At 33.7% G+C, this 17,878-nt stretch overlaps 1 protein-coding gene across 2 annotated transcripts in view; it reads right to left on the bottom strand.

Moving 5' to 3' along the window:
* Positions 1-15,007, bottom strand: part of LOC124356968 (F-box only protein 22-like) — a 38,505-nt gene extending 23,498 nt beyond the window's left edge. The window contains exons 1-5 of one of the 2 annotated variants that reach the window (XM_046808312.1): positions 14,969-15,007; positions 12,077-12,385; positions 7,802-7,902; positions 1,299-1,477; positions 646-741 (exon numbers count right to left, since the gene is read on the bottom strand). In XM_046808312.1, coding sequence (XP_046664268.1) covers positions 646-741; positions 1,299-1,477; positions 7,802-7,902; positions 12,077-12,343 — 643 coding nt within the window. In that variant the 5' untranslated portion in view covers positions 12,344-12,385; positions 14,969-15,007. Of the gene's footprint in view, positions 1-645; positions 742-1,298; positions 1,478-7,801; positions 7,903-10,633; positions 10,858-12,076; positions 12,386-14,968 lie in introns of those variants that run through there. The other variant, XM_046808321.1, reaches the window with a different exon arrangement.
* Positions 15,008-17,878: the final 2,871 nt, after the last annotated feature.

Raw genomic sequence — 17,878 nt, 5'->3', positions numbered from 1 at the left:
GCGGATGAATAGACGGACAGACAATCATACACTAAAGAATCAGCCAAATTCCATAATTGAACATGCACCATCATAGAACTCATTGTTGTCTATGTAGAAATGAAGTTTCATGCAAAATTCAAAGTGTCCATACGAAATATTTCTCGAGATATCCTACTCTACATGATACACTCACCACCATTTTTGTTCAGTAAGTTAGGTTTTATAGCAGTTTTCAAATAATTGAAGTATTGGAAAAATATATCAACTTTGATAATAATACTGCATAGGACATTGTCCCGTGTGGGAAAATGGAGCATGTACTGTAAGTCGTGAAACAACAGCACATTACCACTTCCCGCCACATCCTGCTCGGGACAGGTTTGCTCTAGTGTGGGTGCTCACATTTACTACCATGTCTTCTGAAATTCCACCACCTTTCCACTACCACTGCTGTTCCACTCTGGTGTGGACACTTTCATTTACCTCAATTACACTTTTAAACCTGAGTTTATTTGCTTGTATTACCAAAAACATCACTAATTACCGATAAATGTGTCACTTTATGATCACAGTCATGACTGAGACAACAATGGTTATTGATTTATTATTTTATTTCTCCATAACCAATTAACTACTACTATAGATATTAATGTTTGGCCTCACCTTCGTAACTACATTTTTCACGAGTGCAGGAAATGGAAATGAATGCAGTTCTTGGAGTGCTGATGACACAAGGGCAAACATAAAATTCCCTCCCACCTAAACAGAAACAAAACACGATCTACATATAAATTTCAACAACAACACATGTTTTACATATAAATTTAGCACACAATGTTAGCACTGCTCTATGTTAAGTATTCAGTCAAGAAAGAGCAATTTTGTCCTTTTTGTTCCGGGTGTATGTTTAGAGTGCTGAATAAAGTTTTCTATTGAATATTGTTTTACGCTAGCTAAAATCTGGGAGAAATACTAGAGCACTTAGCAAATTATATCATATGGAATTTTCAAAATTATTTTCAGGGTAGAGAACTAAATATTCAATATAGAGATTTCTATTAAATTGAGCCACAGGACTTCAGAATGAGAATTGATATTATGTCATTGCAAGCTGTTAGCATGGGATGAGATAATTATATTCAACACGATTTTATACTATATAAAAGGATGCAAAATGCATAAAGCGTAAATGTAAATTTTTGCCATTACAGCAATGTCATGACCTCATTGAAGTCAATGTTTTCTGATAAAACAATACTTTGATGTACACCGTTAACCACTTAGAACTACCGTATAACATAATTTAATGGACTTACATCTTCGACAGATCTCCAAACTCTGATTCCTGCTGTTCTCAAATAGATGCTGTTGGATTACCAGAGTTGGTAGAATTCGTTGTGGCACAACTGGAGGAGGAAACTTTTTACCCACCTTGCGGGAGTGCAGGACAATCGGATCTTTATTAACTATTAGGTCCACTGTCGCCTTCCACTTCCTGTATCATACAAAATAAATCACTACCTTAACAAACCAACACTTGCTTTTTAAAGACACATTTTTACAAATAAACATAACATTTGGTATCCTTAATTAGAATAAGACCAAATGTTAACCCTCTCGGTGCTGGGCATTTTTTCAAATTTTTTTCTAGAAGTGATAAAATTTTTTATACGATTTATCCCAAAAGTGCTAGGGTAAAAATGGCAATTTTGCATGCTTTTACTTAAAAAATCATATTTTACTTATTATACAAGATAATAACTTGAAATTTGATTTGTTTGGTGTAATATAGTACTGCCAACCTAAAAAAAATATTTAGCCAAAATTTAAAAATAATTATATATATGTATATATACATAAATTTTATACTCATATATTTTTTCTGATTTTGAGCCTGTAAAAATACCAAAAATAAAAAATATTAATATCAAATGCATTGTTTCCTAAAAGTATACTTTATGATAAATAGGTCCTGAAAATTTCATATAAATTAGATTATTTTTACAATAGTTATAAAAAAAATAAAATTTTATTACCTGAACGTTTTCAAGTCTGGTGGCTAAAGGAGTGGCTACTTGTTGTCTGGCACAAAACACACTGTCTTATAAAAACTAAATAGCACTAATTATTGTATATTTTAAAACATATTTACACTATGTACAGTTGGTTTTCATTTTTTTATTTGCAAACATGCTTTACAAGGCACTCTGCATGTACCCCAGCCCCACAACGCACACACACGGTTCGGGATCTTCGCACTTTTCCTTCTGGGTGGTTGGTTCCAGAGCAGCACTTGCAAACTTTTTCCTTCTTTTCAGGAAGTTTCCTCAGTCCAAAACCATTCTGTGGGCCATCTCCCCCACCCACAATGTTTGCAGGGACACATTTTGTTGCAAGATATTCGTTTGACAGATCTTCAATTACATCCATCATGTAGTCAGCCCTTTCCATTCTTCCATGGGTAGTGTTCAATTTATACAATATGTATGAATTTAGTATCATACGGTCAATAACATTAAACAATACTTTTTTCACGTGTTTCATTGACCTCCGTTCATCCAAGTAGACATAATAATAAAAATATTACGCTAAACAGCGCTACGAAAGAAAAAAAAAAATGGATCAACGATATATCGTGTCTTAGCACTTTTCGGGAATAAGACGAGAAACGATATATCGTGCCTTAGCACTCTTAGGGAAATAGTTGATAAACGATATATCGTTCCATAGCACTGAAAGGGTTAACTAACTTTAAGGGGAGCATGTACCTTTTTGGCACCAAAATATCGATTTTTTGAAACATATCATAAAAAATACTAATGTTTTATATGCCCTTTTCAAAAATATATAACACTCTATATCTGAGAGGTTTAGAAACATGTGTAAAATGTGTTTTAAGAAATGTAATGCACGCTTTTTTCAGCTGACAACATGGCACGCTATGGATTGTTAGTGTCAGAATGTATTATATACATATTACTTGCTCCAATTGTATGATTATTAAGTTTTTTCCCCTTTAGGTTTGGTAGCACTGCTTGCTTTAGATGCATTTGAAGGATGTAAGTCATCTGTAACTTACCTAACCTACACTATTGATATTATTGTTATTGTTTATGTTTACTAACAGTGTTTTGTCAGTGTAATTCTATTTTGTGTGGTGCCAGTGATCAAAACTTTGGACTCTTAGTGTGTATTTATTATATAAATAAGTGATATTATTGTGTATTACCCATGCCTAGAGTGTAAAGGTTCAATAAACAGTCTTACAGAGGTAACCAATTTCGTAAAAATTCAAGTGAACTAGGACTAAGTGCTTCTCCAGGTACAAGTGAATCTAATAGGCCTAGGCCTAAACAATCATCTAGTTTCTAAGAAGATTAATGATTCAAAGTTGCCTAAATTTAGTGATTATGACATAAACAATGTAAATATTATAATAGATTTACAACAGATTTCTGGCCTAATAAAATCTTTCACTGCATGTAAATATTGTAGTAGTTTCCGACTGCATTGACATAAGCCTAGATGAAGACTTCAAGTGTGGAATAGTACATCGTGTAAAATATTTGTTGCAATGTATGTAAACATACTGACTCAGTAATAAGCTCCAAATGTGTTAGAAATATGTATGAGTTGAATCTAAGATATGTTTATGCTCTACGTTCAATCGGCAAAGGCCTAGATTCTGGTAGGGTATTTTCTGCTGTGATGAATATCGTTCCACCAAACAGCCGAATTGAAAAATATAATAAAAAACTGCTTACTGCTGTAACAGAGGTAAGTGAATGTTTCACTTAGACAAGCAGCTGATGAAGTTCGAAGCCTAAATGATGATTGTCCGTGATATAGCAGCCGCTTTTTGACGGTACCTTGGCAGAAGCGAGGCTTCACCTCTGTGAACGGCGTAATGACAGCCTTCGATACAGGAAGGTTATGGAACTTTGAGTGTTTCACAGCAAATATTGTAATAAATGTGTCAGAAAACCCTCTAAGCCATGACAAAACCCTATTGAAACAGCACAAAAATTCTGGTACTTGTTTTGGCAAATTTTTCAGGTACAAGTGGTGGAATGGAGGTGGCGGGAGCTCTGACTCTTTGTCGCCGCTCTGAGGCTAAACTCAATGTGCGATACACAAAATACCTTGGAGATGGGGACTCTAAGGGGTTTTACTCATGTTGTGGCAAACAATACCTATGGTGATGATGTTTTGTTAGAAAAACTTGAATGTGTAGGCCATATTCAGAAGCGACTAGGAACAAGACTGCGGCGATTGAAGAGGGATAAAAAAGGAATCAAAATGAAGGATGGTAAAGGACTTGGAGGACAAGGTAGGTTGACTGATGTAGAGATAGATCACTTACAACGTTTTTATGGGATGGCAATAAAGGAATAATTTGGAAGATGTTGAAAAAATGAAAGAGAGCAATATGGGCTACGTTCTATCAACAAAATTATCGACTGACGCAAAACCTCAGCACGAACTATGCCCGCCTGGGATTGAGTCTTGGTGCAAATACAGACAAGCTCAGGCAAATAATAAGCTAGATGATTTTCAAACATACAAACTCATTGCCTGAATCTATTATGGAAGAAATAAAACCAATCTATAAGGATTTATCAGCCCCAGCCCTACTAAAGAGGTGTCTGCACGGTAAAAGAACACAGAACCCTAAATGAAAACATCAATAGCGTAATTTGGAATAGGCTACCCAAGACCACATTTGTTGACATTCAGACATTAAAATTAGGGGTTTATGATGCAGTTCTTAGTTTTTAATGAAGGAGCAATGGCCAAAGTGAATGTTTTGGAACGATTATGCATCCAACCAGGACGCTTTATGGTTGAAGGCCTTCAACAAATCGATTCCAATAGGGTTAAAAAAGCTGACAAAGAAGTCCAAGAAGAAAATAAAAAGAAGAGGATAAAAAGAAGGATAGGAAAAAAAGAGTAAAAATGAAGAAGATGATTACTGTCCAGGTGGATTTTAAAGTGATTATGTGTTTTGAAGTGTAACTAAAACTTTAAAGCTGTTTTACCGAAAGTACCGTTTTGTGACATTTCGGAACAAATTGTGAAAACAATTATTAGACTTACAGACTTCAAATTTTACACACTTATTGCAGACTAGTTGGTGAGTAGATTCATGCTTTTTTATCAATATATATTATGTTTTTATAATTTTAAAAAAAATATTGTATTTACATAATTAAAAAAAAATTTTTTTGTTAAATTGCTACCACCACGATAATTTTTTTTGTTTATTGAGATATTAAAAAAAAAGGCATGAAAATATAAAGCTGTTAATGTAGAACAAAACCCTAAAGTTTTAAAGTCAATATGTCTAATAGTTTAGGAGATAATGGTACCGACATGTTTGCAGTGTACTCCCATTTAAATAACATGGGACCCGAAAAAGGTACATGCTCCCCTTAAGACAACATATGCTTCTTATGTTACATCCTCAGTTAATTAGTCATAAGATTAATGTTAGAAAAATATTATCCTTCTTGTATTCAATGATGATTGTACAACATTTTTAGGATTGGTTATAGATAGAAACTTAAGTTGGAATGAACATGTGAACTATGTTTTAAATAAATTTCCAGTGGTCTATATGCACTGAGACGATTGGCCAAGGTTTGCAGTGTAGAATCTCTAAAATCAGTTTATTATACCCTCATAAATTCTCACATTGCTTACGGTATAGCTATTTATGGAGCTACCACATCACATAATTTAGACAAAAGTTAAACAAAAGCAAGCTATTAGAATTATAAAAATAATTAAAGAGAACAGATTCAGTTAAGTATATTTTTAAGGAACTCCAAATATTTACTGTCTACAATCTTTAAATATTTGAAACTATAAATTACGTTGTACATTTCTGCAATCTTGCCTTAACAGAAGAAAACCATCAATATAATACACTGTTCAATATATCTAATGATTCTCATCACTTGGAATTTTATAAAAAGAAAACCTCGTACACGGGGAAAAAGTATTTTAATCATTTACCGATTGAGTTGAAAACACTAACTACAACACTAATAATTTCAAAACTAAACTTAAAGAGTATCTACTAAATAAACCTATATATTCATTCACAGACATTTTTGAAAGGGCTAATTGACTGGTTTGGCTAGACATGTCTATATGTATTTATGTGTCTGTGTATATGTATATATGTGTCTGTGTATATGTATTTACGTCTCTGTGTGTATGAATATGACAACAATTTATTATCATAATTTAGAATGAATGAATGTTTATTCCAGCAACTGTACATGAAATACACTTAAAAATTACAATAGTAATGTAAGTAATGTAAGTAGTAATGTTTATGTTAGTTAGTATTTTATAAATTGATATAATTTTTTATTAACTATAATGTTCTTGATTTGACTCTATTCATTGTACATTCTGTGCATTTGTTTTATGAATCAAGAATTTCTGAATCTGAATTGTCTTGACAACAAAGTTATTAACAACTAGCTCACGTTTTTAACTTTAAACTGTATAGATATAACCATTTGAAGTTGAATTTATGCCATTGTGTTTTCCTAATGGAGATTTTCAATTGACTGTACTACTCGACCTCATTTAAGATTTTCTTCTGATCCCTTGTGGACCGTCCCCTGATATGATAAAAAAGTGAGATACTTGCTTCAAAAAGTAGATATTAATGTAAATAAAATGACCTTTATGGAGCTTCCTTAGTGACAGGATATTTAGGATGGGTAGAGGCCCCCATTCCTGTCGACATCCCACAAGGAGGGATTACAGGCACTATCTCAGTCTCATCTCCTTGGAAGCAAGGGAGGCTAGCTCTGTTCTAGTCACTGCCAGTCAAAGCACACAAGGAAAACCATCATCACTCATATTTAGGTTTTAAAAAGCCTTTAACAGGGAGCTTCTATCCACTCCAACAGTCATCCTCCATCTCAAGATCTATCATCCAGTCCTTTTTACCCAATTAACTCGACGTTTGCAGTTTTGCTCCTGGACATCCATCAGGTTGCCCAGATTTAACTGACATTTCAGTCTTTGTACTAACCACTAGGCCTGTAGGTTCTCCTGAAGGTAAATCAGCCTGAAATGAACTCTCCTGGATATCCTATAATTTAATACGTTCAATTCGACGTGTCCCCAACTTTCACAAACGCTGTTGTTTAACCGGTCAGGTACACACAGGCATTCGTAAAGCATGTTGTGGGCCCGATGGAGTACACGTTGCTACGAATTTCATTATTGCGTTTTTTATTTTTTGCCTGTCTTTGTAGTTTGGTACATGTAATCCCGCGCTCAAATAAATCCCTTAGACTATAGTGTACCCCGTCGGGCGCAAGATTGCTTAATTTTTAAGGCAATAAATTTTGTAGGTACCACTTGGACTACACGGAAACCAAAATTGAAAAACATATTGAAATTGTGAAGCATACATACATATCTCATTATACTTAGATGTTTAACGTAATAAAACAATTACTTTTTTGTCATCATTATTGAAAAATTCTATGGCAAATAAAAAAGTCTGGAAATAAGTCATTGTTGTGAATGTATTAAAACAAATGATAAAAATGTTAAAATTTATATTTTATCTTTATTTTAAATTAATTTTTCATAACAAATTTCAATTGGTACACATTCACAAGTGGTACAGCCGTTTGATAATTTTATTTTGTTATAGACCTCAAAATTATTTTAATTTACTAATTTTGAAGTGGCATTAGGCCAAGTATACAATGTTAAAAGTAAAGTTGGTACCCATAATTAATTAGATTAACAATAAATCATAATTATTCTATAAAATACATACCTACAAACAAGTCTGGCACTCCATAAATCAATAGGATTGAGATTTGAGAGTATTTCTCTTAGCAAGCCGTACTCGTTTGTGATATATTGGCCTAAATCCTCCTGTAAAGTAAAAACAAGTTAACATATTACTTAATGTTTTAAATAAAAATTAAATGTAGCGAAGTAATAACTCATATTTAGAAAGAACCATTCAACCATGGCTGTTTCACAAATTTTTATTGAATCTGTTAACAAAAAGTTTTCGTACAGTAATAATTATTTCACATGCATAAACTCAAAAATGGACTAATAGTTATATTATGTTTGGTTGTAGACATACCAAAACGTTTGACTCTGTGCATATTTTTATATGATACACACATACATTCCATTATTATTATTCCATTATTTGACTAACATTTTCAACAAGTACAAAACTATCAATAGTTATTAAGGATATAAAACTCAATAAATTGTTTAAAATATAACAATCATATTCAAACATTTGAAATGTTATAAATGTAAAAACTTGAACAAGCTATCAATTTTGAACTGTGAATTTTATACTGATGATAATCCTCTCTCTCTCTCTCTCTCTCTCTCTCTCTCTCTCTCTCTCTCTGTAATGCCTATACATGCGCTCAAGGCTTACACACAGTCAACGATATCTCAATAACCCCAGTACTCGCTCTGATATTGAGACCCCGAATACGTCTCTATACATACTCACTGCTCACAAAATTGTTACTTAGTTCAGTTTTTAAAGTTTTGTCATTGCTTACGCATAATCACTATCAAATTAAACATCTTATTTTTAAATCGGATAGTTTTACTGCAAAAAACGTTTAATAAACAGTGAGACATTTTTATACATTTCTACACTTGAATTTAGATATATCTTTAAAAAAACCTATGCATACTTTTGAAAACACTTATTGAAAACAATACAACCCATGAGACATTATGTCAATGATGGCCTGTTATTTGTGTAAAGAGCCTAAGAGCTCAAATGCTAATATATAAGACTATCATCAGCCTCATCTTAAACAGATATGCTTCTCCTGTCTGGTTCCTAGTAATATCACTGATGATTGGGAAGAAGTTGGAATCCTTTCAAATGGAGAAATGAAATGAAAAATGCCTTTATTAAAGAACCGTACACTCCGTCGTCTCACAGACTCTCTGTGGTTGGTGAGGAACTATGTCAACTGCCACTCCACTTTACCACCCACCACACCATCCAGGAATATGTTAAGATCACAACACCTACATTCACCAAATTAGAATTCAGTAGTCAAACATATCATGGGACTGGGAAACCAGAAATGTTTCACTGCTCAAGAACATTTAACGCCTACAGGCTGTACAAGAGCAACATCTGACCTAGATAACCCTCCAACTGTCCCACGTAATGACTTACTCTAACAGCACCACTTTCTCCTACCCACTAAATTCATATCGATATTGACACATGATATTACTCAATTATAATATAACTAACCGATAATGAGTTTGAACAATAACTAACTTTTATCAACTATAAACACTTTTTCATACAATAAACGTATTTTCTTTTATAGATAATAACAAACAGTTGAAAGCTCGTGGAGGACCTTGAAACGAAGTTTAAAAAGTGGCATATCAGCCGTCCTGCTTGCAGATCATCTCTGTGAGTATTTGTGCAGAAGAGAAGTACAGTTTTCTAGAGAAGATGCTTCAACAACTTCTCGAAAACGGTTAATCATTGCTATACAGGAGAAAACATATAAAAAAGTACACATATTTCGTATTTCTTGTTATAAATGTTTTTTATGCTATCATTTCATTATCAGGCCTATTAATGGGTTTTTCCTGTTTCCAGTTCTAATAGTTAGTTTGATCGTTAGACCTCATTTATTATTTATAAGATTTTCACTATGTGCGTTGTATATTAGGCTAGTTGTTTTAATTTAAAATATGATTGTGATTATGGATATAGATATTTGGTACTTTGGGTTTGTATCGACCACACCCAGACATGAATCGTTATTTGACATTTTCCTTCTACTGATTACTAGATTAGCGTAGAACAATATTTTGTCAATATAAAACAGGAATTGTCTTATCGCAAACCTCTCCCCATCCTCAGACAGAGGTCAAAGTCGAGCGGTCTAGTAGATAACGTGATTGCAGAGTTTCGCCGCCTGTTCAGCTGGTGCGTCGCTTTGTTGTACTTCTGTGTTTTACCCCTAAATTTCTCCAAACACAAAAATTCAACAAAAACAAACATTACCAAACAAAAACTAAACTCTTTACTGAAAAAAAAAACTTGTTTTTATTCTTGATCACACTCCGCCACCCAAAATGCGAGTGCCTCCGGCCATCAGCGCGGGGCAGCATTAACGGCCAGAGCGGCAAAATACAAATTTTGTGTTATTAACTTATAAGTATAAGTATCAATGATTGTACTAATCTATATAAAAACCAGGTCTGCTTATCATACTCGACCCAAAACTGGGATCCTTAGGATTAATGTTTACATTGTAATGAAAGCATAAGTGGTATTAAATCAGTGGGCCCATACCCAATATTTACTAAGATGGTGGGGCAACAAAATAAATAAACAGAAACTAATGTTATCAATGATACAGAACAAATAGATATCCAATCAGTCTCTTATCAGCACATAACCATTAAATACAAGGGTAACACTAATTTAGTACTAACATTAGCCTACTGGTTAAGATCAATATTAACTTGTAACTTTAAAATATTAGCACCTCTAAAACACGCTATAATTTTCTTTTAGGCCGAAACCTATTTAAAGTTGCCTATATAACTTAGCCTAGGGCTAAAAGGAATTAAAACTTACCACAACCTTTTTATCGTCCATTGCATTAAAGGTTAAAAATTGAATATCGTACAAAATTATTACACCTCTTTTCAATTGATATGTCAAAAAACAACAAGTAGCATAGTCTATCTGTAAAAACTAACGAAATAATAACATAAGTTTTGTTTCAAACAAACAAAAATTAACAATGGCAGACAAGCCTTCTCACTCAGTTCTCTCCTTCTCTAATCAACGAGCTCCTCACGCCTGAGATTTAATGGGGTGATCAACCGAGGCGGAGAGAAAGAGTGGGGACAGAGCCGAGCAGTACCGATAAATCCCGAAAATTCCTGACAAACTCTGTACATGCGGCTGATAGCGACCTCAGTTCGGAACGGTTCTGATTTCTATTATCTTACGAATTAATGAGTCGTTTTATATCCGAACATATCTGCAAAACATAGAAATTATATCGAATTAATTATATTAATATAGAACTTTCTTTATAACTCCAAAGACACTTTACACGAACATATCTGCAAAACATAGAAATTATATCGAATTAATTATATTAATATTGAACTTTCTTTATAACTCCAAAGACACTTTACAAAATGTGAGATGGTGCACAACGAATAAAATGTCATAATCTTTTTGTGCTATTGGAATATATTCAAATTAATAGGGCAAAAGCAACATATTATAATGTGGAGTCCTTAATTGGTAGTAAATAAATTAATAATTACACTACAAAATCTGTAATAAGAGTTATGTAATAGCTGTAATAAACTAAGGGTATTAAAAAAGATTAAAAAAGAAACTTGCGAGTAAATATTCAACCAAAAACATAATAATAGAAATATGACAAAATCAATGACAACTACCTGACTTAAATACCTAACATAGCACGTGACATCATTAATAAATACAAAATTTTGCTAATTATATTATATTACTGTAACTGACAAATTCAGTTTAAGATCATATATGAGTATATTTTTGGTTTACAATTTTAAACACTTATATTTATGTAAGAAATATTACACTTATATTACAGAAATTTTATGTAATACGGATGATGAAAATAATTTAGTCCTGTGCTGATCTCTAATGCTACGAATATAAATATTTATGATACAATTACAATTACACAAATTTATATAATTTATTGAAGTCTTCCATTGTTACTCAGAAGGCTTAATTAAGTCTAGGCAAATTTCTAACTTTTCCTCCTCTGTGAGGCCTCTCTGCGAGGATTTTTTGTTCTTTTTCGTGGAAAAGTAACTCCTCTGTTTGCTAATATTGGTATTGCCTGGTTGCCTTCTGTTACACTCTTCTTCCTAAAACATAAATTTGACAGAATTTTCCGTGGCATAGTTTTGAGATACTATTACTTGTTTTAAATTTAATTCAATTTAAATTTTACTACTAAACAATAAATATTGGTTTAATTAAAACTGGCCATAAAGTGATTGGACTTACCTTAACTGGTATCTGCGAAGTAGTGGCCATTGCTTCTAATGTAGTTAACATTTGTGTGAAATGTTTATCAATATATTCTTTTTGGTCTGAAGTAGTTGTTTGTCTTTTCATGTATTCCATCAGGATGTCATTTTTTTCGTATATTCTCTTTGTGCGGGCCTCGTCATTAGGAGTGTTGATTTTGTCACATGAAATTTCTTTTAATACTTCCTCTTTTAAGTTTATATCATCATCAATGTCCATTTTCAAATCCCCAGTCTCATACATTTCCAAAGGTGAGTCATCGGTTTTGCTACAGAGTGAGCGAGCCTATGGAGGAGTAGCTTTTATTATTCATAGAAATATCACCTTTAGCAAGAAAATAAGTTATAATACTGATAACATGCAACTATTAGCAATAACAATAAATAATTTTAGTGCCCCTATAACCATATACCATATTTATTGTACAAATAGGAAAGTACAAAAAAATTTTTGGCAAGACAACTTATTTTCTAAAAATATAGGCTTTTGCTTATTATGCGGAGATTGGAACGCACATCACCCCTACTGGGGTGCTGCCAAAGCAGACACTAGGGGTAATGATATTTTTAACGCTTACTCAAATTCTGAATTTATATTATTAAATAATAACCAGGGCACTACAGTTCCAACACTATATCATCAGTCATCTACTTTGGATTTAACTTTTGCCACACCCAAATTGCACTCTATACTTAATTCTTGGGAGGTAAGTAATGATTGTTTAGGCAGTAATCATCTTCCAATACACATATCTTTTGATACTGTTAATTTAATTAAGAAGGAAGCCACTACTGTTAATTTTAATATAAGTAGTAGTAATGAAAGAAATTTAAAAAAAGCCAACTGGGGACAATATGCTACTTATATAGATAACTATCTCAAAAACTTAGAGATCCTAACAACAGAAAGTAAAATTGAGGAACTTTATAATACAATAAGCCTAGCAATAGATAAATCTGTTCCCAGACATAAGGAGCCGAGTGTAAATGCAAAAGGATTTAAACCCAAAATGTGGTGGAATGAAAACTGTTCAAGGGCGGTAGCCTACCGTAGATTGGCTTTCAAAAAATTTAAACAAAATATGACAGTGGAAAATTATCACACCTTTCAAATGGCTCAAATTAAAGCGAGAAATGAAATACAATTAGCAAAAAAATATGGATGGGAGGATATTTGTAGTAAAATAGATGATAAGAAAAACACATCTTTTGCTTGGAGAATAATTAAAAAATTACACAATAATAATAGCCTAACTGAACAAAATGAAATACAAAACAACTATGAACTTTGTGAAAAATTTATAAAACATATTGTAGCTGATTATGTACCCCACTACAATGAATTGCATAGTCCAAATCTCCCTTTGACAAATAGCCCATTGGAAAAAAACTTTACAATAAATGAAATTAAGTTAGCCATTAAGTCTAAAACCAGAAATACATCTCCTGGAATGGATGGGGTAAGTTATACAATGATAAAGTATTTACCTGATAGTGCACTAGAACTTATGTTAAATATTTTTAACGACATCTGGAATGGAATATCAAATATCCCGCAAGAATGGAAAAGAGTCAAAGTAATAGCCCTTCTTAAACCAACTAAAGATAAGCTACAAGAAACTTCATATAGGCCTATATCTTTAATTAGTTGTCTTGTTAAAATAATGAATACAATGATAAAAAATAGGCTAGAATGGATCTCTGAAAAATTAAGAGTGATCCCTCCAACCCAATATGGATTTAGGAGAAAACGAGGCTGTAATGATTACCTTGTAAATTTTATGTCTGATATTTTAACAGCTTTAACATATAATGAGACAACCATGGTAGCCTCACTTGATATAACTGGAGCATATGACAATGTATACATTCCTGAGCTATGCAATAAAATGATTAGACTTAATTTTCCCAGTAAATTTATAAGGTACCTACATAGCTGGCTAACTGACAGACAGGTAAATGTATCAAGTAATTATATATCTTTATCCAGGACTACAACAAGGGGCCTTCCGCAAGGTAGTGTGCTATCACCATTGTTATTCGCTATATATATTTCTCAAATTAATGTAAGTCTACCCAATGAAATAAAGTCCTTGCAGTATGCTGATGACATAGTCATATACTTTTCACACAAAAAAGGAGAATTGGTAAGTAAAAACTTACAGTGTGCACTAAAAAAACTGATTACTGCATTTGATAGCCTACAATTATATTTTAATGAATCAAAATGCAACACTATATGTTTTACAAGGAAAAGACAAGACAATATTGAACAAGTTACAATTAATGGTCACCTGGTTCCAATTAGAGATAACGTTAGGATCTTAGGGGTTATACTGGATCATAAATTAACCTTTAAACAACATATTATGGACCTAGTAAATAGAGGCTCTATAGATCTTAATATTATTAAGTCTATTATTTGTGGAACAAAGGGCTGCAACCCTAATTTCGCCATACAAGCATATAAAAGCCTAATAAGATCAAAATTAGATTATTGTTGTGCATTGTTTGGTCATGTATCAAAAAGTAATTTGGGTAAACTAGATTTAATTCAAAATCAGGCACTCAGACTTGCCTTAGGCTCCTTTTGCTCCACACCAGTTATAGCCCTACAAGCTGAAGCCGCTGTGATGCCATTGGGAATCAGAAGAAGTATTCTTACAGATAACTTAGTATATAAGATACTCTTAGAAAACAGTCATCCAGCATTTAGAAATGTGTTACTTAAATATGTTAAGTCAAAATAATGGTTATTGGCAAAAGAAAAAGTTACCCTTATTTATAAAGTCATTTAATAATGTAACTGAAATGATGCCTAACATCATGGAAACTGAAGGATTTAAAAATGACTGGGATTTTGAATTACCTTTATTTATGGAAGAAAATAGTATAAAAGGCGATACTAGATTAACAAATTTAGAAGTAAGTAAAAAGAATACGAGTAAAGAAACTCTAAAACAATTGTGGTTAGAAAAAATGTCACTATCACATTTAGGTTATGTTTATGTTTATACTGATGGATCCAAAACTGACACGAGCTCCTCACACGGGCTATCTGTAGTTGACAGGAGGGGCCCCTCCATCCCCACTCTTTCTCTCCGCCTCGGTTGATCACCCCATTAAATCTCAGGCGTGAGGAGCTCGTCTCTAAACATGAACTGGAAGTAACAGCTGTTCTGCTGTTGACAGTATGGACTAAGGAGTGGTTGGTTAAGCTGGATATTATGGGCGAAGCAGCTGGTATCGTATATTTAGAAAGAGACAAGGAGAAAAAAGGTAATAGCTTAGTTCCTACCAAGTACTTCTGATCATATATTATGCATGACGGAGAATGTACGTTTATGTACGGCAAATGTCCATTTTGATGCAAGTACATATTGGAATTTAATTATAATAAAAATATAAAACTTTGAAAATGAACTTAAAATTCTTTGTTACTAACAGTGTCCAACTGTAAAATAGTATCAAAAGATCCTGCTTTTCTCTCATAGATATTACAAAGTAATAACTATTAATAATTAAAACATACGCATACAAAAATGTTATATTTTCCAGGCGTAATAGCATGGTTTAAATACTTCTGAACGCTGTATGGGCAACTAATTAAAAACCTGATTTCAGACCTCTTTCAACAACTGTGACGCCAATTTCGGCATTGAGGGAATCAGACAATGAATTAAGATCAGCTTAGTGCCGCTAATAAGAATATGCCGATCAAAGAAACTTATGCAGTACTTCAAATTTTTTATGTTCTAGGACTGCTTAAGATTGTGATGAACTGAGTTGTTTATTACGCGAAATAAACGGTTGAATAACTCAAAATGTAAATGGACAGAAAAGTAAGAATATTTGAATCCTTGAATATAGGCTTACAGGATATAGCATTTCGCCTTAAGTAGGGGCTCTCACACGAGCGCGAGCAAAATGTAAATGCTATTTAAAAATGGTTACTTTGATAATATATAGAATTGTGTAAATTAATGTGAACAAGCAGAACCAATTTGTAAATAAAATAATAATGTATGATTTATTAAGGCCAAAGATACATTTAGGTACACTTACATGAGATTGTTACCATCAAAGTATGGAATATGTACCTCTTTTACTTTTATGACTTCCTGGATTTTTCTTGGCATGGAATAGACAAATTGTTTGCAATTGTTTGTGATTAAACCTGAATCATTGCTTCCACCAGTTTCGTTATTGTCGTACAGTTAATTTTTTGCAATCTAGCCTTACATATTGCCTACAAATTCTCAATAGGATTAAAATCAGGTGAATTCGCACGCCAATCCAGAAGGGTAATATTATTATTATAAGTATTTCATCATAGTCTTTGATACGTGGTCTTGTTGGGAAATTACAGTTTCTTCGGCCTTGACTTTGTCAAGCTCTATAGCTAAGCGTTGCTCCAGCAATGCTTAGTATTTGTCACTGTTCATTATACCTTCAATAGGAATAAGAATACCAGTTCCTGAGTATTAAAAACAGTCCCAGAATATTTTCTTGGTCAGATGTTTAACTGATTAGTTAAAATGGCTAGCAGAAAGTGATTCATTGACTGCCTTTCGAATGAACTTTGATCGCTGGCCCTGCACAAGGAAGTGTATATCATCAGAAAATAACACTTGTCTCAAATCTTCTGCGCTCCAGTTAGCGCATTTTTGCCCAATTTAGTCTTTTTTCATCATATGCACTGTAAGAAGTTGTTTCCTCTACGGTCTCACGGCTCATCTCCCTCCTTTTAAGAGTTGTTTGCTTACCGTCGACGTGAATGTTTACTCCAGCTTTTCCTAAACCTTGCTGTAGGTCATAACTTGATTTTCTGGGATGAAGCTATCACGCAAAAGAAAGTAGTCTTCTGTTTTCTTCCATATTACTACTTACATTACACCACTACTAAAAACTCAAGCATTTCTATTTTTACTCAGAGGCTCTTACATTTTATTGTAGTCTGGGGTTAAGTACTTGGGCGTGATCCTTGATAGGGCCCTACACGGAAGCCAAGACGGTGGTAACTTGTCTGGCTGGCACCCAAAGGATAGCTTGCCTTACTATCATTTGGACTTTTCATAATGCGCCGGGTGCAGCTCTACATTGTTGCCTCAACCTCGCCCCCCTGGATATTTTCATTCGGGCTATGGCCAGGAGGAGTGCCTAATGTCTTCAGCAAGCGGAACTCTGGTCGGGCTGTAGCGGTGGGCACTGTAGAATTAGCATCCTGATTCAGGAGGATGCTCTGCACATAATCTCTGATCAGATGCCACAAACATTTTCCTTTGAGAAACTCTTCAGGATTGTGATACCTCCTAGAGACGATTGGTCAGAGGGAAGGGAATCTCATCCACCAGCGGAGCTTGAATGGTTCACCAGCGGCTCTAAAACATAAAGTGGCACAGGCGCTAGAATTGTGGGAGTGAGACCATACAGATAGGCAGATAGGGCAGATAGGGGTGTTTCCTATGGGTCCTTATCCTACAGTTGTCCGGGCGGAGGTTGCAGTCATTATGGAGTTTGCTCGTGAGAATCTTCATCTGATATATAGGAGTAAGACGATCAATATTTTTACAGATAGTCAGACAGCATTGCATCCGGGTATGAAAATGAGCAGAATGGTACTACAGTCGATTTCTTCCAGGGTGGCCATTCTATCACTAAGTAGATCGATGACTTCTCGGGTCTGATAACGAGACATTATCACCTGAGGAAGCATCTTCACAGAGCGGTATCCTTCGGGAGAATCCGCTCTGTAGAATGTGTGATGAGCAAGAGGAAA

The sequence above is a fragment of the Homalodisca vitripennis genome, chromosome 1 (genome assembly GCF_021130785.1).
Source record: "Homalodisca vitripennis isolate AUS2020 chromosome 1, UT_GWSS_2.1, whole genome shotgun sequence".
Taxonomy (NCBI): domain Eukaryota; kingdom Metazoa; phylum Arthropoda; class Insecta; order Hemiptera; family Cicadellidae; genus Homalodisca; species Homalodisca vitripennis.
The sequence above is the reverse complement of the archived record's forward strand: the minus strand, read 5'-3'. Positions and strand labels throughout refer to the sequence as shown.